The following is a 24824-nucleotide window of genomic DNA, read 5'->3' as shown; positions in this document are numbered from 1 at the left end:
TATTATAGCTGCAAAGGGTGGGCTGACATCATATTAAACCCTATGGATTAAGAATGGGATGTCACTCAAATTCATATGTGTATGAAGACAGATGAGCAAATAATTTTGGCAATATAGTGTGTCGCCCAGCTGCCTTTCGACTTGGTCTACTTCCCCTGTGACCCAGACTTGGATAAGAATATAGATGGAAGGATGTATAAATGAGTGAATGGTAGTAGAAAGTTTCTCACGTCCCACATGAAGACACAGTCGGCAACACTACCTAGAAAACTGTCCACTTTCAACAATAACTGATTCAGCCTGCAGTCACTACAGCACAGAACTGGCACCTGACTATAAAACTATATAAAGTCATAACATTTGACTGGTTCCTATTGTGATAAGTCTTTCAGGTTGCTATGTTTAATATAATGCTTAGTAGTAACAGTAAGTGTTGAAACTTTAAATGGCACATAAACTGTAAGTCAACACACATTCCTTATTATAATGAACAAAACCCACACAGACTCATCATGTAGATAAAAACCCAATGTAGTTTATTTGTATGTTTCCCGCATACAAAATAAATGTGGTACACAAAAATCCTGGGGTCCGTCTCTGGTTGTTTCACTCTGCTTTTCTCATTAAGCCACTGACTGCCCTTAAGTGTTCATTAAGCTTCATTATGTATGAGCAGCAGCCCTGCAGGGACATGCATGCAGCTCAACATGTATTACAGAGAAAGGAAATGAGTCATCCTAACATAGAGTGGACCTTACAGCGATAAGCAGTGTTAGTTAGGTTTCTGTAGTCGGTTATTGAGATACATCATCGAGGTAACAGCAAAGTCCTGGATGTGGAGGGTCATGTGAGGCCACAGGTATAAACTCCTGGGCAGTAAATAATGTCTTTTGACTGGATGTCTTTAAAATACTCCTTTCGGTCAACCAACAGTCCAAAACCCCAATTTCTTTGCAATACTTCACATAGAGTCATGCTAGTAACTGAGGCGTTGTTGTTGCATTTTGAGCAAAGAGAGCTGTGGCTTGCTTTTGAATATAAAGCATCATTTCAATGTTGTTTGCTAGTAATTTGCAGTATAATGTAAAAATGTTTTTTCTTTTTAACGATTTATGCTATATGACATTATTTATCTTATTTATGTTACCAATTTTCTGCATTGGTGAGACTTTATAAAGGTTTAAACTGGCTCCTTCTCTCAGTAGTATATAGTGTATTTTACAACATTTGAGGTTGTCATTAGATGAAAAATAAAATAACGCAATCAAAACTGAGAAAAATGTAGTTCTTGTTAAAAATTAAATGTCTGGTACACAGTCTCTCTCTCTCTCTCTCTTTTTTTTTATTTTTATTTTTTTATTTTTTATTTTTTTTAACCCAAGTCAGCATATGGCTCATTAGTATTAAATCTGTGAAGTGTGACTTTGGGAGAGCTTCATTTAGTCTTCCAAACTTTGTGGCACAGATGATTCTTTGATGAGTAAAAACACATTTGGGCTCAGCTGATGAGGAGCCAGGTGAGCTAACACACTATCCTCGTCCCACCTGGTTTCCTGTGGCTGAGTGTGGAGGAGCTGCCCGAGACTTGGCTGGGGATTTAAAACCGAAAAACTTCCGATCATTCAATAGGAAGGGTGTACCATTTATGCAGGCCTCATCTCAGTACGCGCCACGGTAAAATAATACTTTAAAATCTTTTGATAATCCACAGTGGGCTTTTTGTCCGTACAGGACTAATTGAGGTCTGAAAAGCACGGAAGTTGATTTTTAAAGCGACCTTGACTGATTCTATTCACAACAAGTAAGTATTATAGTTTTAGCTATTCTTGATAAGAAAACGTGCTAAACAAACAAAACTAGAGTAATGGCTTAAAGCTCTTATTTATTTCCAGCCTTACTGTGACTCAGTTCCACTACTGGTTCATATTCAGACTTGAAATGATCCCAGTGGCCCCAAAACCTGATCTATTGATTTGTGGTTTCCTCTGCAGCCTGTGGCATGTTTTATGTAGGTTATTTAGAAAGTGGCAGCATCCAGTCGGACCCTGTGAGTCATACTGTCACAGCTATTTTTATGCAAACACACTGTGGATAAAAAGCTTTAGAAAGCTGAACATTTAGACACTTGAATGATTCTAGATTCCAAACTGTTTTTAAATTATACTTAGATCTCACACTATCAGTTACCAAGTGCAAAATCAGCCAGCTGCCATTGCAGACTGTAGATGAAAGATGGATGTAGCCTAGGGCTGGGCCATCATTTTGGGCAACAATAGAAAAATGAAATATCGCGATAGAATATGGGTAAAACGCGCATGCGCAGTGCCTTTGTTTTCATACGCACACGTCGGAAAAAGCATGGCAGCGAAAGCAAATCCTTGAATGAAACTGATGAACCAGAAGTGGTTTGTAAAAACGCTGCAACTTCAGTGGTGTGGAACTAGTTTAGCTTTCGTCCGTCAGATACACAACAAAGCACTATTTTTGGTAGAGCATGCTAGCAGGCCGTCGTTATTACTGTGTTTTGTTTTTTTGGTTTTTTTTGGAAAATACGGCGCACTTAAAATCAATCCTTTGATTTTTCTGAAAATCGACAGAGCCACTTATAACCCCGTGTGCCTTATGTATGAATTCTGGTTGCGTTTACTGACCTCGAAACAATTTTATGTACACGGCGCTCGAAAATCTGTCAAATGTTTTAGTACGACTTTGCTAAGCTACGAACCCGGACTGCTTGATGGATTGTCAGAGCATTACGGCTGTCGTAGGCAGGAGCCTGCTAACACATTTGGATGTGAGGCTGAAGTGCCTATAGTTACACAGCTGATCTGTTACCCTGTGGCAACCTCTGGTCGCTAGGAAAAATGGATATTCTGAACAGTAGTGAAACTTAAGTGTAATGCAGAAACGAAGGCCACCTTCAGAGTAAAAGTTGCACCTCTTATTAAGAAAGCACAGCTTTTACAATGAAGTAAATGTTCTCCATTTCCAGTTTGTGTCATGCTTTTGACAGTTTTGCTACCTCTTAGTAAGTAGTTGGAGAGGATGTGCAGACAAATTAGCACCTTCCATGCAAACTATGGACAACCATGGCTATATGCTAACAACCAAAGACACTGCAAGGAGCTTTTCCTTGAACCGTAAACATCTTTACAACCAGCTTCCTCCAGCAACATTGCAACCACTCACAACAGTTTAGGAAAGTTGTCAGATAGTTAGTAACTGGATCCTTGGACCAAGGCAAGCTCACTTGGTAAGCTGCATTCACAAACTGCATGCATCCACAGACTGAGTTACCAGTTAGCAGTAACAGGATAGTGAAATATTCAACTTGTATAAATACTCATCAGACTTCTTGGATATTTTTACGACACACCAAGCCACAATATTTGTCAGAAAACTCCTGTAAAAATGCCCCAAAATAGCAAAAAACATCACAAAGAGGTCCAGTGCCTCTGATTAGCAGAGAGGGGTCCTAACAGACAGGAGCTGTGTACACCTGTCAGTAAAAGCAGCCATGTTTCTAACTTTTCAACCTCAATAGAATCCAAACAGGGGAGTTATAAAAAACTCACCTCTTATGCAGTTTTTACAGATGGGAAGAGTATAGATAAAAGTCAAAGTGTTTTTGAACCAGGTGGTAACCGTTCAAGTTGAAGGTAAACGAGTGTGGTGGATCAATACATTTTTTTTCTTATGTGTTACGTTTACATGTTCTTCTTGTGCTCTGTTTTCTCACACCACCAGAAAACACACTAGGTTAATGCTCTCCTTCCTGGAACAGGGTTAACTTCCTGGTAATTGACTGGCAAAGTGTTCATAGCAGAAGAATAACCTTTACTTTGGGCCAAAGACAGTCCTCTGAATCAGATTTTAACACATTTAACGTAATAATCTTTTATTTATGGATCCCTCTGAATGAAAGCATGCTTTGGGAAGCACTTTTGTGCTGTGATTTTCTTTGAAAAACTGTTTTTCTCCTCTGTTTTTGTCGCGTTTGTGTTTCTTGATTAAGACCACTGGGATCTCCAGTAATGAGTGAAAATGAGCAGAACAAAAAGACTCGGATGCTAATCTTTCCTATCATTACCTTCACTTTCAGTTTATGTAACAACAGCAGGAACAAAAGGAGGTGTCAGTTCAGCACATATGGGACCATGTGTTGTTCCCAACTGTGACAGCAAAGTGTTTTGATTTTGCTACCAATCTGATTTGTATGTGTGGCCAGCTCGTTTCTATAGCAACTATCTGTAGCAGCTCACTCATTATACCATGGGAAAATGACCAACCCAACTTGATGTTGAAAAATGAAAGATGAAATAATCAAAAGTGCTGCCCGTCACATGAACCTCTGTGGTCATTGTTATCCATGTATCCTGTGTCTCTATGTTAAGTAGCACTGGGGAAAACCATTTCTAGTAGAAACTGACATGGGCGGGAATGAGAATTATTTATATTTAACCTTTAATTTGAACTTTGAGCTAGATCTAAAAAAAGAAAGGAAAAAAACATTACATTTTTGTCTCAGACAGAAATTCCTAATATTTCTTTGTTTGTGAGGAGTTTTTGCTTTTTGCCGGATATAAAAGTCGATTGATTTTTGGCTGCTAATTGTTGAATAGGAAACGTGACATCTGGAAATGCTGACATATGATTATTTGATGGAAAAGGATTGCACTTTTCTGGCACCCTTGCTACTCCTGGCGGCACATTTGTGTTTGTGCAAATATGACTTGCATGTAGTTACTGTTTAAAATATGAAAAATTGGTTTCACTGCATTATTGAAGGATGTAATCAATCATTTAGTGGTGGATCTGAAGATGAAATTGTAAAATGTTTTTTGAGCTTTAATGTTTAATGCAGTGCACTGCAACAGAGCTCCACCCATTCATCAGTGGGCAGATATTAGCAATTTGCTTATCTACTGGTATCAGTATTTGTAACAGTTGATAAATGAAAAACATAATAAGGACAAGGGAGAAACACCCTTCAACCATGTTATGAGTGTTGATGTTGCACAGTTTGTCCAGCAGATGGCACTTTGCAACTTTGCTGTTTGGAGTGCTACAAAAACGAGTGCAATAACTCCAAATAACAAATGTTAGGGAAATCTGTTTATGTTGTGTGTTTCTCAAAGGAAAAAAGATGGCGACTGACATTTTGGAATGTCAGATTTTTAATTCACCAAATATTGATATCTGTCCTAAAAATCTCACATTAGTCGGGCTCTGCTCCACACCAAGAGCAGAGGCAGTGTATTAGAGTTTATTGATGTGGAAAACAAGCTTTCACTCTGTAGCTGATTGACCGCTCGGAACGAAGAGCTCCGGTTTCATTCATCAGTTTGTTTTAAGGCTTTGGTGTGATCAGGTGCCATCCATCCTCCGTGCTGCCTGCTGCAGTCAGCGTATGTTGGGTGTGGCAGCCATTCTGTGACCACTGCAGAGCGGTGACTCACCTTAGCCTCTCAGCTGTAATTCCACCCTCAGACCTGCCTGCTGTCTACGCACGCTGCCCTACATCTGTGTGTGTGTGTGTGTGTGTTGAGACAGTGGTGCACACCTTATTGATTGTATTTCATTTGCCTGTTTGGCCTGGCAGGTCAGTCTATCTACTGCTTAGTGGATTATAGACTATAATTTTAATTTTCTGTTTTAACACAATCCTTTCATCAGTGTAAGCAGAATCTACACACACCACGTGCACACACACACACACACTGCCTGACTACGCGTCAGTATTATGATTTGTGGCAGGCGGTGCTCTGAGCTGGCACATGCTCTCTTGTGCTGGCGCAGCGGATCTTGGCAAGCGCCCGTGGGGTACTCAGCACTTTGACGACCTGTCCTTGGTACTGCTCCTCTGTCATGCACATCAAATACTATGGCACATACACACACTCACTCAGCTGGGCTCAGAATCTGGTGCCCACACACCTGTACTTGTACACATTTTAAAGGTGTGAAGGGCAGACTAGTTTTGTAGTGTCCTGTCAAGGAGACAGCCTTTGGTAGGCTGCAGCGAGGTGGTACAGCATCACAAAGCAAATGTAAATTTAATCTTAGACACGTGAAGAAGAAAAGTGCAAGTTTGGTGTTATTTTTGTGTCTGTGTGAACAGCTTCAAAGTGAGAAAGGGGGACATAGTGTTACTGCTGTTTAGGAATCTGCAGATGCTGGCTATAAACCTGTTCCTAAAAACTAAATCGGGTTTGTCTAACTGCTCTTTCTTACAAGCCAGCAAAGTCTTTTGACTAAAACACTAATTTTATTTTGCAAAACCCAGAATTTGTCTGGTGCTTCTCTAGATTAGTTATGTGAGTTACTTTGTGGTGCATTGCGTTTTTGTGTATTTTAATAGATTAGTTCACACAACCAGCAACTCCAGGTATTTGCAGGCCAAAATCTGTGAGGTGGTTTTAAAGTGTGTAAAATCAACAAAGGTAATGCATACCGTCAACTTCCAATTAGAGTTGCTGAATCAGAGTCGTGCTTCACTTTCCCTGAAGCAGAACTTTGTCAGCTTAAACTGCAGACGGAGAGTCGGGGTGGCCCCGGCAAATCTTTCTATTTGTGAGGATTTGCAGCACTGATGGCATGAGACAGTAGGTTGAAGATTCTCCTGTCAGTGTGATTTCTAAAGTTTGCTGTCTTGAAATGTAAATGTGTAAAAATGTGTGTGCCATTTTTGTACAGAGTCAGAGCTAGGGATCCAATTAACCTTCAGATAGCTGAGCTGTAACTAGATTTTTAGCCAAAAATGAGAATTTTGATGTAATGTAAGACAAATATAACACATGTAGCTAGCAGGGATTGACACTATTGCCTCACAGCAGGAGCGTCCTGGGCCTAACTGTGTGGAGTTTGCTTCCTTCCCCAGTCTAAACGCATGCATGTTGGGTTAATAGGTGGACCCACAGTGACCATAGGTTTGATTGTGAGTGTGAGTGGATGTCTGCCTCTGAATTTGAAAAATGGATTGCTATTTAGTTTGAAAGATATTAATGTAGGCCTCTGTGGGTCACCTGTGCTCCTGGGTGACTGAGGTACAGGAGCAGCAGTGGGAGGTGCGAACGTGTGGCTTTGCACATAATCCTGCATCTTCAGATTTGGTGCTCTGTATTGCACATTAACAGCAGATGTATGTGTGACTGTCCTTATAAAATACATCCATGTTGCAAAGATTGTTGTCAGTAGTTTTTGATAACATGGAGCTCTGCTGTAACGTCGTACACAGATCTGGCCTGTACTGTCTCTAATGAGAACAACAGGAAATGGGCTCTGCTGTAGTCTCCTACACTACCTTCTGTCACCAGCAGATGGAATACTGTCTTCACTTTATGCTTTTATTCATTAAGTGTATAAAATAAATAGTCATGTATTGCTCAGGACTGTCATTGCTCTCATTTATCCATTTCATGTTGAAAACATAATGAGACCGTCCACATGCCAGACTTGTGGACCTGTTATTGTGTTTGTGTCCCCTGTGTGTACGCCTCTGTCTGTCTCACTCTTTATAACCTGCGATGATGCTTTTTATGGTTTATCCATCTGTCCTGATTTATTGACTGTCTGCACTCTAATGTTCCACCATTAGTTTGAGGACAGGGAATAAGAGCAGATGATGGCTTTTTATTAGATTTTGCTCTTGTTGTTATGAAGAGGAAATACTGTTGGAGGGGAGCTCGGTTCTCCTTGAGGATGCACTCCTTCCTTCTTCCTCTTCACTGCTGACACAGAGTCGCACTAATGGGCCAGCAGGGAGCAGCACAGCGCTTCTTTATTTTCCCCCTCAGCCTCCAGTCTCTTATTCTCCACTCCAATACTGTACTGAAGATTCTGGCAGTCTTTCAATGATTTACTAAGAGGGCATTTTATTAATTAGAAAATGGGGGTTGTTAACCTTCTTTAAATGAGACTGCTGCTGAATTTAAGCACAAGGATGGTGCGTTTTCTCGCCTCGGGCGCCATTCAGCCTCTGTGCACTAACATTAGCATTTGTTTTTGGTTCCTAGAAAAGAAAAGAGAGCAACTAAAGTAGATCCATGCATCCATACATAATTAAAGGAGCCATGAATATTCTGTAACGATTTGAGCTTTCGAGGTGTTAATAGGGCATTAAGACAAAGGAAAGCAGAGTGAAAGATAAATGAAAAGGTAATTCAAATAAGAAGGAGATACAAGGGTGGTTGTGACTGTGACCAGGCAGATTTCTGCAGGTCAGGTCCACAGAGGCTGCCTCTTTGCAGCCACTAAAGCGTTAAACTACAATTTCCAGTGCTTCCCTAAAGGAAAAGGAGCACTGGATTGATCTCCACGGAATACACCTGTGGCCACCCTGCCTGTCACACACAGCGTTTACGCACACTTGTCACTCGTCGTCCTGACTGTCCTCAGGTTGACAGTTGGGGCTTTAATTTCATGCTCGGCTGACTGCCCACCTCCCCTTGCAGTTGGGAAGTTCCTCTGTCACTCATCAGGGCTCCTCTGCGTTGTGTGTGCATGTGCGTGTCACAGTGGAATATTTGCCTCTGCATCTTTCTGTCTACACATGCTGCTAATAATGTGTTAACCTGTACATATTAGTGTGTGTACTTGCTGGGGTGGCTGTCTGTGATTGCTTGTGTGTAGGTGTATCACTTAGCTTTTATGCATGTGCAGCTGTGTGTGTCTTTTGTGCAGGCGTGTTTTTGTGTCTATTCAGGTCAGCAGTCTACAAATTGTGTGCGCTTGTTTGGGGGAGGGGGTGCAGGAAACTCCTTTTAGCTGTCTATTTTTGTCCAAACTTCAGTGCAAATATAAAGTTTGTCAAGATGAATCTACACGAGACAGGGGAACAGATACTAATGCTGTGGCTCATTCATGTACTGATCACTTCCCAGACATTATATCCATCAGCAGAGGTAAAGATTGGAATTAAAAATAGGACAGCACATTAGTGGTCAGTAAGTCAATGGACACTGACCAGTGTAGAAGGTCGGAGCTCATATATCAGAGTGGCCTTTAGTCTGCAGGGCCGAAGCTCTACTTTTAGATTGCTAAACCAGCCGGTTTTACATTACACCAAAGCATTTTTCTTCTTCCTTTTCCCCCCTTTTTTGAAGCATAGTACCTGTGAGATTGAGCTTTCCCTTTTTTGCAGTTAAACGTGCATAATTGATGTTTTTGCCCACTAGGGGGCAGAGGAGGAGCTTTTGGAGATAAAACTGACACAGGATTTCCAACAGAAACCTTCTTAGCCACACTGGCTTCAACCAGCATAGGAGTGCAGCAAATTCATTTTGCACTCAAATATTACCAAGCTATCATACAGTTGCTGACAAGAGTGACGCACAGCAGGGAGCTTATTTTCTACTTCACCACCAACTTACTTGCTACCCACTGCCTCCTATAATTTAGTGGACCGGTATCATAAAAAATTGCTAAAGCAGTATAAAGTTGTAACTTGCTTGTTTGTAAAACTTGTTTGCCATTATTGGACAACAGGATGATTATAGAAGCTTAATGAGATTCATTAGCTAAGTTAATAGTGGTAGCTTTTGAAGGGGTAAATGGGCAGATTCTGCGCTTTAAACATGAGGCGTGTCTTCTGTTAGCTTCAGATGTCAGAATGCCTCGTTGATGAATGACAGTTTCAGCTTAGAGGCTCATATTTTGCTACTGCTGGTCCAGATTTAATCAGTTTGTGGGCTGCGTTTTCCCTTTTTGTGTTTAAGATCTGTTTGTAAAAATGTTGTAGCCAATTATAGTTCAGATTTAAACTGAGTTAACCTTGCTTTTCAGCTGGGTTGCACACCTGTTGTAGGACTCAGCAGTATGTTTGACACCAACAACCTTGTATTGTACATTTTAACTAGGTTAAGACAGACTCCATGTGGGTCCTTTTTCAACTCGCACAAAAGACTGAATTTCTAGGATACATTTAGATAAAGCAGTAAACCTGATAAGATATGCACAACTAGGCAAAGCCCCAATTTAAATAAAGTTGGTCAGCAGTCAGATTTTGCTGCTGCTCTGGAGCATATTGTTAAAGAAAGACTGGCAAATTATAAAAGAGGAAAAAAACATGGTAACATCCCAAGTTTTGTGCATGAATCTTGAAAAAAGACCTGCTATACAGATGAGAAAGTCAACTTGGTGTTATACTTAATAAGCCAAACATTATAAACACTGATAATCTGTGAATTATCCCTTAGTCATATCTAGGGCTGCCACGATTAGTCGACTAGTCACGATTACGTCGACTATTAAAATCGTCGACGACTGATTTAATAGTCGACGCGTCGTTTGAAGCTTTGTAAGATCCCAAAAGCCGCAGGAATGAGTAGCAGGATTTAAGAGTGTAATAACGGACTGAAACAGAAGATGGCAGCACTGCATGTACAAGGATGCCAGCTGCTGTTAAACCCCGAAGAAGAAGAAGCTGTGTCCCAGAATTCATAGCGCAGCCCAGCTCAGTTTTCAACAATGGCGGCAGCTGCTTAGTTTTAATATTACTCTTATTATTCTTTCTGGGTCACAAAATAAACGTTTAACATATTTTCAGGCGAGAATGTAGCTGTGTAAACCTCAAATATCTGCTCAGTTTATCAAGACACCACATATTTTCAAAAGCGCTCCGACATTTTCGGAGACGTCTTTTACCCACCAGCTCGATAGCTAGCCGGGGTTCAAGGCTCACTAGAGCCCGTGAGAACACCGGACTCCCGGGAAATCGTTTTCAAACCCACTGCCGTCTTTCGCTACTAAGGTTAAACATGATATATAAGTCACTTAGATAACTTACAAATGTTATTGTTTGGCCTTTTTTTGGTATTTTATTTGTTCCTGAGTAAATCGGTTTGGCTGAGATTAAAGTTATAGTTTTTACACAGCTGAATAAACGTCAAGCAGACAACTGAGCATGAGATGCTCGAGAATATACTCCGGTGTCCTGTTATATTTTAGATAGCAAGAAGTTTATTAAACTTCACCGAAACAATCTGCAAATTTCATTAAAATTTAATAAACTATCATCTTGTCTTTATTTTTAGTTAGCACCTTAAACACTTAAAGCTGTAAGCTAATGATAGTTATATAAGAGCAGATGCTGCTGGTGCAATAAGCTGTACATTTTACAATGGATGCATGATCTGATTAGTTGACTAATCGCAAAAATAATCGGTGACTAGTCGACTATCAAAATAATCGTTTGTGGCAGCCCTAGTCATATCTCCTGTCAAGGTATAGGTTATATTTAGCGCTGTATACACTGAATGAGACACGAGATCATGTAGTACTGGGAGGAAAAAAAAGTGTGGGTTGTCCAGAGTTAATTGAAGTTGCCACTAATAGGAGCAGAGGATACAGTTGATTGACAAATGACAAGGTGGTAAATGCAGAGTTACCTAGGTAACCGCAGCTGTCCACTAATAAACAGCTGTCGTCTACAAAGTGATGAATAATGAGTGAAACACTTCATATATGGACGTGACTTTAGACAAACAATCAGACAGTCAGTTGTGTGAAATGAAAGTCGAAGGGGTAAAGATGTGAAAGAGTGAGAAGTCTCAGAGACGCAGAGACTCCTGCTCACAAGTCAGAGCATCAAGAAACATCAGTGCAAGCCACTCGTCATTGCATGGATGAATGTTATTGGCTTCTAGAAGTAGTGCAACACAGTTAAGCATTCGGGGTATAATTTGTATGAGTTTTACTTTTTGACTAAGCACAACCAGACTCTAAAGCTCTGTGGATTTTCAATTTAGAAATACTCACTTTTCAATTTAGAAGTCCTTCCTCTTCACTCCGAATTCCTTCTGTGAAGAAAGCCTGAGTGTATCTGGATGCTTTGCACTGCACTGAAAATTCATTTCCAGCCTCTTCAAGCACTGTGTTTTCTGTTGTGTGTAATTAGACCTCAGGTGAGGCTGTCGCACATTTTGTACTGGAATATTTTTGAGAGAGGTTATCTGAGAGCAGACCAAAGTGAAGTCCAATAGATACTGATAGATATCCAGCAGATAGAGCCCAGCTTACAATAGCTGAGCTGCTTGATTTGGGCTTAACACTCAGTCATCCCTGCTTTAATGCTCCTTTAGGCCGTCTAGTGCATTAGTGCCACTGCATTAACACACTGATGCTCTTAGCCGAGACAGTCAATCCTACTGCACTGTGTGCTGCTGCCGCCATCCAACCAGCGCTGCCGCACCACCATAATGTAGCCTAGACCCAAAGAAGTTGCACCTTTGTGCGTGCTGTGTTCAATGCCATTTTCAGTCCTTGGATTGACAGATAGTAAGCTTCATGGTCTGGAGAAGGATGGAGCCAAAGATGACGCTGCGGGACTGTAGCCACTAGCCCATTAAAATGATTTGACTGTCATTTCCATGCCATCTCCTATTCATCTCCATGGAGATTTGGCTGAGCTTGGGTTGCTTTGTGCCATGATGGATGATGCATTTGCACAGATTTCTGTGGGAAGCTCTTACCCTGAGTTTACTCAAAAAAAGATATTTTAGAGAACTGACTAGTATGCACAATTATATTAGTATTTGGGGTTTCAGAGGGCTTGATGTTCTACGGACTACTGTATATGAACCTTTTGTCTGAATTTTCTTAATTTTCCTGAGAAGAAAATTGGTGTGAAAGTAAGGCAGAGCTTAAAAAAACAGTGCTGTAATTCTTTTCAGTGTTAACAGACTCTTCAAATTTGTGTGCCGAGCATCTTGGCTCCCAGACTACAAAGAAGCCTCTCTTCTTTCCCTTGAATGTGGTCGTTCTGGGCAAGTGCAAAATCTTTTATCTTAACACATTGTTGAACTGTGCATGCTGCATTGTTCGGAGCATGTGGAGGATGCCCTTAGTATTCTGCCTTAACTACATTGTTCAAATTGTGCCTATAGTACAATCAAGCAACGTTAGATGATACCATTATTCATCGTATTTTTTATTTTATTTTTTAAACAATAGGTCGTTGATTTAAAATGGAGGTTCTTATTGTTATCTGACATTATGCTTAAAAGGGATATTGCACTTCCTGAAGGCTCTGGACGTTGTAGGGCTGTCCTGGTTGACACGCCTCTGCAATGTTGCGTGGAGATCAGGGGCAGTACCTGTGGACTGGCAGACCGGGGTGGTGGTCCCCATCTTTAAGTAAGGGGACCGGAGGGTGTGTTCCAACTACAGGGGGATCACACTCCTCAGCCTCCCTGGGAAAGTCTATGCCAGGGTGCTGGAAAGGAGAGTTCGTCCGTTAGTCGAACCTCGGATACAGGAGGAACAATGCGGTTTTCGTCCTGGTCGCGGAACACTGGACCAGCTCTTTATCCTCTCCAGGATACTTGAGGGTGCATGGGAGTTTGCCCAACCAGTCTACATTTGTTTTGTGGACTTGGAGAAGGCATTCGACCGTGTCCCTCGGGGTGTCCTGTGGGAGGTGTTGCGGGAATATGGGGTGTCTGGCCCATTGCTACGGGCCATTCGATCCCTATACAACCGTTGCAAGAGCTTGGTTCGCATTGCCGGCAATAAGTCGGACCCGTTCCCGGTGGGTGATGGGCTTCGCCAGGGCTGCCCTTTGTCTCCGGTTCTGTTCATAATTTTTATGGACAGGATTTCTAGGCGCAGCCAAGTGGCGGAGGGCTTTCGCTTTGGTGGCCTCAGAATCTCATCTCTGATTTTTGCAGATGATGTGGTTCTGTTGGCTTCATCGGGTGAAGGCCTCCAGCTCGCACTGGAACGGTTCGCAGCCGAGTGTGAAGCAGCGGGAATGAGGATCAGCACCTCCAAATCTGAGGCCATGGTTCTCAGCCGGAAAAGGGTGGAGTGCCCACTCCGGGTCGGGGATGAGTTCCTGCCACAAGTGGAGGAGTTCAAGTATCTCGGGGTCTTGTTCGCGAGTGATGGGAGAAGGGAGCAGGAGATCGACAGACGGATTGGGGCTGCAGCTGCAGTAATGCGGACGCTGCACCGGTCCGTCGTGGTGAAGAGGGAGCTGAGTGTAAAAGCGAAGCTCTCAATTTACCGGTCGATCTACGTCCCTACCCTCACCTATGGCCACGAGCTGTGGGTAGTGACCGAAAGAACGAGATCGCGGATACAAGCGGCAGAAATGAGCTTCCTCCGAAGGGTGGCTGGCCTCTCCCTTAGAGATAGGGTGAGAAGTTCGGCCATCCGGGAGGGGCTCAGAGTAGAGCAGCTGCTGCTCCACATCGAAAGGAGCCAGCTGAGGTGGTTCGGGCATCTGACAAGGATGCCCCCTGGGCGCCTCCTGGGTGAGGTGTTCCAGGCATGTCCCACCGGGAGGAGGCCCCGGGGCAGACCCAGGACACGCTGGAGAGATTATATCTCTCGGCTGGCCTGGGAACGCCTTGGTATTCCCCCGGACAAGCTGGAGGAGGTGGCTGGGGAGAGGGAGGTCTGGGCCTCTTTGCTTAGGCTGCTGCCCCCGCGACCCGGCCCCGGACAAAGCGGATGAAGATGGATGGATGGATGGGATATTGCACTTATTTCTCAACTCATATAAATAAGGAAACGTTATGCAAAAGTAATGCTCATTATTTGAAACTGAGGCTTCAGATTGTTCTGAAAAGCAGGTTTCCAAATTTTTTTTAATCTGATTTTGAGACGTCACAGACTGTGATTTTAATTATGTGATGGGCAGAGATGGGCAGTAACGCGTTAAAATAAATGCGTTACTGTAGTCCGATTACTTTTAAAGTAAGGGGTTACTATTGCAAAAAAGTAATTGGATTACTGTTACTTTCCCGTAAGCATGCTGCCTTACTGCGTTATTAAACCGACACTTTGTGAGAGTGTCTCATGACACAGTTTTTGACGTTCGTGGCAGCAGCAGACGTGTGTAGATCAACAATGGAAAACAGGGAGTGTGGGCGAGAGTACGACGCAGCATTTAAAGCTCGGAGGTACTGACATTACTTTTGAGTTTGATTCTGTAAAAAGTGACAAAAACATTAGCGTCTGCTGTACACTCTGTGGGAAGAAAATTCATTCTACAGCGAAAAATTCAACTTCAAATCTGAGCAAGCACTGAGCACACTGCCACGGGAATGTGACATTCATAGAGAAACCCCCGGATCCCGCCTACTGACATGACCGCTGCGGCACCGGGCAAACCTCCACCGGCCCCTCTCCTGCTAAGCAGGTGAAAATAGATTAACCTCCTAAGACCCGAACTCTTCCACGGCATGCATTTTTAATTTCTCTTTGATATTTGGGCATATTGGGACCTGATGAATGTAAAAACAAAGAAATACCAAATTTTTGTTTCTAAGAAAAATGAGAGCTACATATGAGGATATTCATTTAAAATTTTGATAGAACAGTAGCAGAATAATGTCCGCGTAAGTGGATATCAGGCCCTTGTAGAGCAAAATTAAGTATTTTGGTCTAAATAATCCAAATTGTGATGTCCACATACAGTGGGGCAAAAAAGTATTTAGTCAGCCACCGATTGTGCAAGTTCCCCCACTTAAAATGATGACAGAGGTCAGTAATTTGCACCAGAGGTACACTTCAACTGTGAGAGACAGAATGTGAAAAAAAAATCCATGAATCCACATGGTAGGATTTGTAAAGAATTTATTCGTAAATCAGGGTGGAAAATAAGTATTTGGTCACCTCAAACAAGGAAAATCTCTGGCTCTCACAGACCTGTAACGTCTTCTGTAAGAAGCTTTTCTGTCCCCCACTCGTTACCTGTATGAATGGCACCTGTTTGAACTCATCATCTGTATAAAAGACACCTGTCCACAGCCTCAAACAGTCAGACTCCAAACTCCGCCATGGCCAAGACCAAAGAGCTTTCGAAGGACACCAGGAAAAGTATTGTAGACCTGCACCAGACTGGGAAGAGTGAATCTACAATAGGCAAGCAGCTTGGTGTGAAAAAATCAACTGTGGGAGCAATCATCAGAAAATGGAAGACATACAAGACCACTGATAATCTCCCTCGATCTGGGGCTCCACGCAAGATCTCATCCCGTGGGGTCAAAATGATCATGAGAACGGTGAGCAAAGATCCCAGAACCACACGGGGGGACCTGGTGAATGACCTGCAGAGAGCTGGGACCAAAGTAACAAAGGTCACCATCAGTAACACACTACAACGGCAGGGAATCAAATCCCGCAGTGCCAGACGTGTTCCGCTGCTGAAGCCAGTGCATGTCCAGGCCCGTCTGAAGTTTGCCAGAGAGCACATGGATGATACAGCAGAGGATTGGGAGAATGTCATGTGGTCAGATGAAACCAAAGTAGAACTTTTTGGTATAAACTCAACTCGTTGTGTTTGGAGGAAGAAGAATACTGAGTTGCATCCCAAGAACACCATACCTACTGTGAAGCATGGGGGTGGAAACATCATGCTATGGGGCTGTTTTTCTGCCAAGGGGACAGGACGACTGATCCGTGTTAAGGACAGAATGAATGGGGCCATGTATCGTGAGATTTTGAGCCAAAACCTCCTTCCATCAGTGAGAACTTTGAAGATGAAACGAGGCTGGGTCTTCCAACATGACAATGATCCAAAACACACCGCCCGGGCAACAAAGGAGTGGCTCCGTAAGAAGCATTTGAAAGTCCTGGAGTGGCCTAGCCAGTCTCCAGACCTCAACCCCATAGAAAATCTGTGGCGGGAGTTGAAAGTCCGTGTTGCTCGGCGACAGCCCCAAAACATCACTGCTCTCGAGAAGATCTGCATAGAGGAATGGGCCAAAATACCAGCTACTGTGTGTGCAAACCTGGTAAAGACCTATAGTAAACGTTTGACCTCTGTTATTGCCAACAAAGGTTATGTTACAAAGTATTGAGTTGTATTTTTGTTATTGACCAAATACTTATTTTCCACCCTGATTTACGAATAAATTCTTTACAAATCCTACCATGTGGATTCATGGATTATTTTTTTCACATTCTGTCTCTCACAGTTGAAGTGTACCTCTGGTGCAAATTACTGACCTCTGTCATCATTTTAGGTGGGGGAACTTGCACAATCGGTGGCTGACTAAATACTTTTTTGCCCCACTGTATGTGGACGCCAGGTTCTAGGAGGTTAAAGAGTGACAAGACTTGGTGCCGCTTAAGCTTTGATTTTATTTATTTTTTGCTGTGTTTTACTTGCATCTATTTGAAAGAGCGAGTGTAAACACAAAAAATTATTTTATATGCCGGAATATGCAGAAAATAGGTTTAAATGTTAAACACATTTCTTCAAGTCAAAGACTGTTGTACATAATGTCATTTTCACTTGATGCAATGTGCATAAAGTTAAAAGATTAAAACTTATAAAACAAGTTTTAAAAAGACACTTTCTCATTTCATTCAATTTTATATGATGGATTATGCAGAAAAAATAGAGTTGGGCTAAAAGGTATTCAGGTTGTGTATCATGTTTTTTAAAAGTAATAATAAAGTAACTAATTACTTTTGAAAATAAGTAATCATAAAAGAAACTGGAAACTTTCTTGGAGAAGTACTCAGTAATTAGTAACTAATTACTATTTTCAAATAACTTGACGAACACTGGTGACAAGTTTGTGATACAAGAATAAAGTTACGTTGAAACCAAGCACACCATTGTTTTTCTTGTGACATTACCAATAAGTTTGATGTGTCACATGGCCCTCTTCCTATTGAAAAAACAAAAGTTGTATCCAAGATGGCCGACTTCTAAATGGCCACCATGGTCACCACCCATCTTGAGGAGTTTGCCCCCTCACATATACTAATGTGCCACAAACAGGACTTTAATATCACCAACCATTCCCATGTTATTACGGTGTATCCATATAAATGGCCCACCCTGTAGTTCTATAGTTCTTAACGATAGTTGCTGCAAAATGGCTCCACAGTGGCCCCTAGAATATTTCAAAAGAGCAGTGCCTGTGCTTTGTTTCATCTATGGGTCTGAAATCATGGAGCTATAACCTAAATCCAACAGGAAGTCAGCCACTTTGAGTTGAAAGTGTAATTATGGGGTCATTTTCAGGCCATATAATTTAACGAACTCCTCCTTGGGACTTTATCAGATCCACATGGCCTACGGTGAGTGGATTCTTAAGGCCTCAGTCATCTTGAGAAGCGTTTGAGGTTTCATGAAACACTGCCGTCATGGCTGCACGTCAAGTTTCGATCATTCGCCGTGAAGAAGGAAACTGCTATAATTTTGACCCTGGAAAGGTTTTCAAAACCACTTTTCTAAACTCAAAGCTGCTTTCATTGTGTTAAACACTGTTTTCATGATTACCTTTCATACTTTCAAGTAGGTTCTAAATTAAATTTAATAAATTTAATTAAAACTTTAATCACTAAATTGAAGTGAGAATGCATACAATAAAATTCAAGACTTTTTTTTTTTTTGTCTTTAAAAGACAGACACTGACACAACCCTAAACGCCTAGGATGGTATCTTTCACTTTCAGATTAACTGCAGCCATTCTATTGACACATACATTCACATTTAATTGGCTTTTATATGTAATAAACTGCATGGGCTCTAATCAAATGATATCCATAAATGAAAACCACACGCCTTCATGCTTTTCCTTCAAGATTTAGGGATTCAGAATATTACTTCCTGCACCGTTTTGATAAGAATGTCTTTAAAACGTCTCAGAATTTGGCATTTAGCACATTCTGATATACTAAAGTGAGTGAGACAGTATTACCAAAGCAAAACAAGGCTTTGATTCTTGGTGCTTGGATTTTATGTTTTTATGTTTTTTAATTTCTGCTGAAACCTGATGGTGTACTTCACACAACTACAACACTTTGTCAAAGACTTTGTTCAAATTGTTTCTTGTGAGTTTGAATTTGTGTTGATTTGACTTTGTTAAAGCTGTTCACAACCTGCTGTTCTTTGTTCACTAGCAAACTTCTTCCAAAGCACGTCACATAAACTATAGTGGCAGAAATATTCACTCAACAATCCAAATCATTGAATTATGGTGTACCATTCACTTCCATGGCTACAGGTCTATAAAACCAAGAACCTAGATATGCAGAATGCTTCCGCAAACATTTGTGTTCAAGTGAAATGTTAATGCTTCAGCTTACCAAGATATTTTGGAAAATTTTATGCTCCCAACTTTGGGAAGATGTGTATATATAGATACAAACAGTGAGTTGATACCATATTAACTCCTATTGATCAGGGAAACAAAGTTCATATTCTTGTGAAAGTAGACAAATACTTTTGAAGTAGTGTAACTAACCACTACAAAAACCAGAATTTTAATTCAGTTGAATATTTTTTTCATATAGCTTCAAATCACAACAACATTTTGAAGGCACTTTATATTGTAAAGTAAATACAGTAATTCAGAGAAAACCTCATCAAACAGACAACCCTACCAAGCATTTGGCAACAGAGGGAAGGAAGAAACCTCCAGCAAAACTGGGCTAAGGGAGGGCCAGTTATCTTGTATCCACGGCTTGAAGTTGCCTCCCACCCTATCTCTAGGGCTGAAGAGAGGTACCTCATTTATCCTCAAGGTTATTCTTCCAAAGAACAAACCTCATGGCTTTTGGTGTTTTTTAGAACGTTGATTGACTGGTAAATGAAAGCTTTACCTTTGGGCTCGACACTCTTGTCACTCCAATGGTGCGGTACAGCACAGGTGCTTGGTTCTGTACCAAGCTCCTCCTTCCCATCCTTCATATCTCTTGTTCTGTCACATCTTAAAAGTGTTCAACTTGATCCACATCTGGCGCTACTAGGGAGGATGCTTAAGTCCACTGAACCTGTGTTTATTAAAGCAATTGGGCAGACCTTATGCTTTGTGACATTGTGTGTTATCATGTAGACCTTATAAAAGGTTAAACTCTGGCAATAAAAATATGCACACAGTTAGTAAATAGACTCGGAGGTGGTGCCAATTAAATCATGACTGATTCCTTTAAGTGGCTACCAAGACAATTCCTCACTTGATATAAGGCTGGTTAAGACCACTGGTCGATCCATTGTCCATTGTTGCTATATTCTGAGCCTAAAATTGGTAGCTTTATCTGACATTCATTTCAGAGTGATTATCCTTAACTGAAAATTCCAGGAGAGCAGTAGCTTAAAAACTGTTCAAACCAGTGGATAGCAGTGATTTAAGGGCCATGCTGGAGCCTAGAAAATCTAAAAAATAAATAATTTCACAGTATGTAGCAGCAAGTGCCAGGTACAGGTACCTTTTCATACTTGAAAGCATAGTTTTGTAGGATGGTGGTGGGGTAAAGAGCTTCAAAGAGAAGAGTACTCCTGGCTTGCTTTTTCATTTCACAGTTGTATTTCATTGATTCTTTACTTCCTGCTGTTCTTTCACTTCCACAGTTTTGAGTTTATTTGGGTTTTTGAGTTCCTTTGCAGTCTAAATTGTTGAAAATGATTGGGATCAACTCACATGCAGCAGCAAGTCACTTAAACTACAACACAGCAGGAGTTTCACAATAAAACTGCAACCGGAGTAATTCATAGTGGAAATATCCTCTTTTCTTCTTTTCCATTTCAGGGCCTCGGTGGGCGTCATGGAACCTCGGGGTGTTCATGTGTATCCGCTGTGCCGGCATCCACCGCAACCTGGGTGTCCACATCTCCAGAGTCAAATCTGTCAATTTGGATCAGTGGACACCTGAGCAGATCCAGGTATGCAAATGATGCTCCCCATACTAGTACTGCTTTTAAGGCTTCTTAATGCATTGATATCACTTGTACCCCGTAATCTGTTATTGTTTAATTCTTTTAATGATCTCTGCCACTTACAAACAAAAGCTCACTGTATTTCTTTTTGTAGGTTTTAAATCTATGTAGTAAAGATCACAAATAATAGCAAAAACCTTAAGACTCATTGTTTTCACTTGTTGCTTGTGTGCAACCTGTTCTGCTTTCAAGGATGATTTACATTTGAAATTAGAGCATTTGGAACAAGGCAAATGGTCAAAATAGTAAAAACAACAGGAGGAAAGATTTATTATTTAGGCTTTTGAGTCTTTTTTCTTTCTTCTCATTTTTCATTCAGGCAAAGGCAAGAAACCCACCTCCAAATTATACGAAACATGATCCTTATGATTTTTTTTAATTACAGTTATCAAACAGTGATCTGGTTCATTTATGTTTCAAACATAAACAGGAGCTGCTGGTGCTTAATAGGGGTGGGAATAGAGAACTAGTTGGCAATAATACACCCTCAGTCTTTTCCTTTTATATGTACTGGCATGTTTCTTTTTTATACTTAAGCATACTTAAGGTTGCTAAACACACCTGAGTTGCCTCCGAGCATTTCAGAGACAATATAACAGCTGTCTTTTAAAGTTTGTCAAAAATCAAGAACAGACGCAATAAAGTATGGGCTCTATCAGAAAAATTAATAATAACATTTAAAATGAATAATGTCTTGCCAACATGCATCACTAAGGCCTAATGCAGCGTTCTGTTTTCATAGTAGATTCTACAGTCCTCATATAGTGTCCTAGCTCACTGACATTCTCATTTCTTTCTGTACACACATTTGCTGTGTGTTTAAAAACCTTTAATTGTTTTGTTTTTTTATATTTTATTGTGTGTAATCCATTTTTCATAAACAACTATTATCCTTCTGGGCAAAGGACATTAAAGATGGCAGGAAAGGAGGAATGGAGACCGCAGAGAAGGTGGTGAAGGAGGAGGTTGGTGTGAGAGTGGAGGATGCTCGGAGGCAGATAATCTGCTGTGGCGACCCCTGAAGAGAGCAGCAAAAAGAAAAAGATGTATTATACTATTGTTGTATTTAGAGCTGGCTGAGCCAAAAAAAGAATAAATAAACGGCCCTAAGACATGTTGGCATGAGCAAATGCAAAGAACCCAGATGGTACCCCCCAAAAAAGTGCATTTTAAGGGTTACCTTGATAGGTGAAGTTATGCATATACTGCAAGGTCACTCTGTATGCACTGACACAGCCTCAGAAATCCACTGTTTAGTATGCATTCAGTGTTTTTACACACACACACACACGCAGCCATGTGCAGTACATGCACAGCAGCATGTGTGTAAATGCACATGCAGAGGGAATACAGAGAGCCTAATGCTAATTTGTAAGTGTGGAGCTGTGTTTTGTGGATAACTAGCATATCACATTGATTTTATTTCACACTCTGTGTTTGTGTGTGTCTGTGTACATCTGTGAAGCTCACACAGCAGTACTCGCTTGGTGTGTAGCAGGGGAAAGGTGTGTGCCTGTGCGTTTCTCCCGTGCTGTGCCGATCCATCAGCTGAGTGCGAGTGGAACGGGGCTCAGTCTGAATGTTAATCACTGTTTTCAATGACTAATTAATTCTGGATGGCTGATTATTCCGACTCCGTCTCCTCCACTTCTCCTATCATCACCCCATTCATCACCCTCCTCTTAATTTAGCCCTGACACATACGGCCAGTGTGTCTTTCACTTGGCATGTGCGTGTTTGTGTGCGAGTGGGAAGGAATCTGCAGCAAATTGAGTTGAATGCAAATGTGAAGTATGAAAGAACTCGCTGTGTGTGTTTGACAAGGTCTTAAATGTGTTTTACCGACTGCCTTTTCTGTATTAATGACACAGTTTTTCCGTCTTTTCTCTCTCGGCTCTTTTTCCTTCCTCCCCTCCTCGTAGAGTATGGTGGACATGGGCAACACCAGGGCCAGACAGCTGTATGAAGCCCACCTACCGGAGAACTTCAGGCGACCACAGACGGACCAGTATCCTCCTCCTGCTGTCTCCCTCACTCTTTTTTTATTATTCTCAGCCTCTATTCTCGTAAAAACAGATGCACTGGAATAAAGCATCGCTCTCACTGAACACTTTAATCACTGCTTTCATATTACATATGCATTAAAACTGCCAACTTCAGTACACACAGATATAAAAGCCTCTGTTTCGCCACACATGTCGGGATATCTACATGCAAATATAAAAGCTCCTGTCATCATGTAGCTACATATAAACTCTAAATGTCACCATAAATAAGTAGTTTATGCATTATACCACCATACAGGTCAAAGGTTTGGACATATCGCATTATATCAAGCACAAAACTTTAAATATTTCAGTCTTTGGTTTCATAACTGCTTTGTAAACTCTCCATTCATCAGCCAGCTTCATGAAGTCATCACCTGGAGCTCTTCCAGCAGTCTCAAAGGAGTTCCCATATATGCCGAGCACTTGTTGGCTGCTTTTCCTTCACTCTGCGCTTCATCAAAAACCGCATCACTTGGATTTGAGGTGATGGGGCAAGTGACCTGACGCAACACTCCATCACTCGGCTTCTTTATCAAATGGGCCTTTAAAGAACCTGTGGGGCTGTGTTCAGGCTGCACAGTGGAGACACTGGGCCATTAGGTCTCAAATCAACACAAGTCTTCTGCCCTCCAATATGCATAAACTTTTATGGTATAACGTTTGAATATATAATGGTTGCCGGGAAATTTTAGCTTCATATATCAAATCGTTTTAAAGAAATATTTTTTTGGAAGGTGGTCCATCAAACCACTTTGAGCCTTTTTTTTTTCGCACGTTAAAATCTATGACAGTGTTTACACATTAAATTTTTCCCTGGCCTTTATTGTTAGAATCAGAATCTGTAATTTGGGACAAATGCAAAAAAAAAAAATGTTTGAGTATTGGTTTGTTTAAAATTTGGAGCTGGACTCGGCTTTTTCATATTTTAACCAGCCGATACTCATTTTTTGATGTATGTGAGATGCAGAAAAAAACAACTGGATTTGAATTGAAAATGCAGAATTTACAGCACATTTTAATTTGCAGGGTTTTTTTTTTTTTACTGTACAGTAAATTCCTTATGTCCCAATAAGGAAAGATTTTTTAAAAAAAGTGGTTTTATAATTAGTAAGTAATTGACTGTGCCAGTTACCTGTTCAATTTATTTTTACTACAAATCCCTAAAATGTTTAAATATATTGTAAGTGATTTTATTTTTTTGTGTTTCTGCAAATACTGATAAATAATCAAAAGTCAGAAAGCTTTACAGCAACAAGATAAAGATGCAGAGTCCTTTTTCATTATGACGTTACAATCTCAAATCGAACTCATTGTGGTTATCAGGCTTGAGCTTCAGCTGCACACACATCGCCACACATCATTTCCACACAGAGGCTTGCCACTTCTGCATCTTTCCGCACATTTAACCGGGACATATCGAGCAGTTTGTGTTTATACGCAGAGCTGTAACAGCGCTTTCCAGCTTGCCCTTTTCCAAGATACAAGACAAGACAGCTGTGTGGTTAACACACCAGCATATGTTCATATTTCCACCAGCAGACCAAAATAAATAATCTCCCTGTTTGAAATGTTCCTCTAATACCCTATCTTGTATCTGGCAGGCCCATTTGTGCGGGTGGTCATCATTCTTCACTCTTTTGAAGTCCATTAGTTGCTCTGACAGCATCGCCGCTGGCTGAAAGCAGCAGATAACAGACCCAGGATTAGAGGAGCTCGCGCCTGAATGTGGCTGTTTCTGTGTGTACTCCTCTGTTTATACTCACGCAGCTTCTCAGCCCTGCTGTTTACTGTGCTTATGTATATAAATGACGAAATGGACTTTGAGTCCTGTCTCTGTATTTTGTGTGTGTGTGTGTGTGTGTGTGTGAGTTTGAATGCATTGATATTCATAGATGCAGGCGTGTTTTACACACGTATGGACTAAAATGGGATTTGAGATTAATGTTGTCTTAGAAAATGTTTTAAATACTGTTTTAAATAAAAATACCAGTAATGCAGCAGTATTTTATCAAGTTAGTCACATTTGAACATGTGCTTTTACTTTAAATGTTTTAATCTTAGACCAGCTTTTTTGTTAGTTATCAATGTGGAAA

At 41.1% G+C, this 24824-nt stretch overlaps 1 protein-coding gene across 5 annotated transcripts in view; it reads left to right on the top strand.

The window, feature by feature from the left end:
- Nucleotides 1-24824, top strand: part of LOC113034599 (stromal membrane-associated protein 1-like) — a 148396-nt gene that overhangs the window by 4493 nt on the left and 119079 nt on the right. For all 5 annotated transcript variants that reach the window (XM_026189299.2, XM_026189301.2, XM_026189300.2 and 2 more), the window contains exons 2-3: nucleotides 20496-20629; nucleotides 22606-22691. In XM_026189299.2, coding sequence (XP_026045084.1) covers nucleotides 20496-20629; nucleotides 22606-22691 — 220 coding nt within the window. The remainder of the gene's footprint in view (nucleotides 1-20495; nucleotides 20630-22605; nucleotides 22692-24824) is intronic.

Source organism: Astatotilapia calliptera, chromosome 13, assembly GCF_964374335.1.
Source record: "Astatotilapia calliptera chromosome 13, fAstCal68.1, whole genome shotgun sequence".
Classification (NCBI taxonomy): Eukaryota; Metazoa; Chordata; class Actinopteri; order Cichliformes; family Cichlidae; genus Astatotilapia; species Astatotilapia calliptera.
Note: the sequence above shows the minus strand (reverse complement) of the source record. Positions and strands in the feature narration are given on the sequence as shown.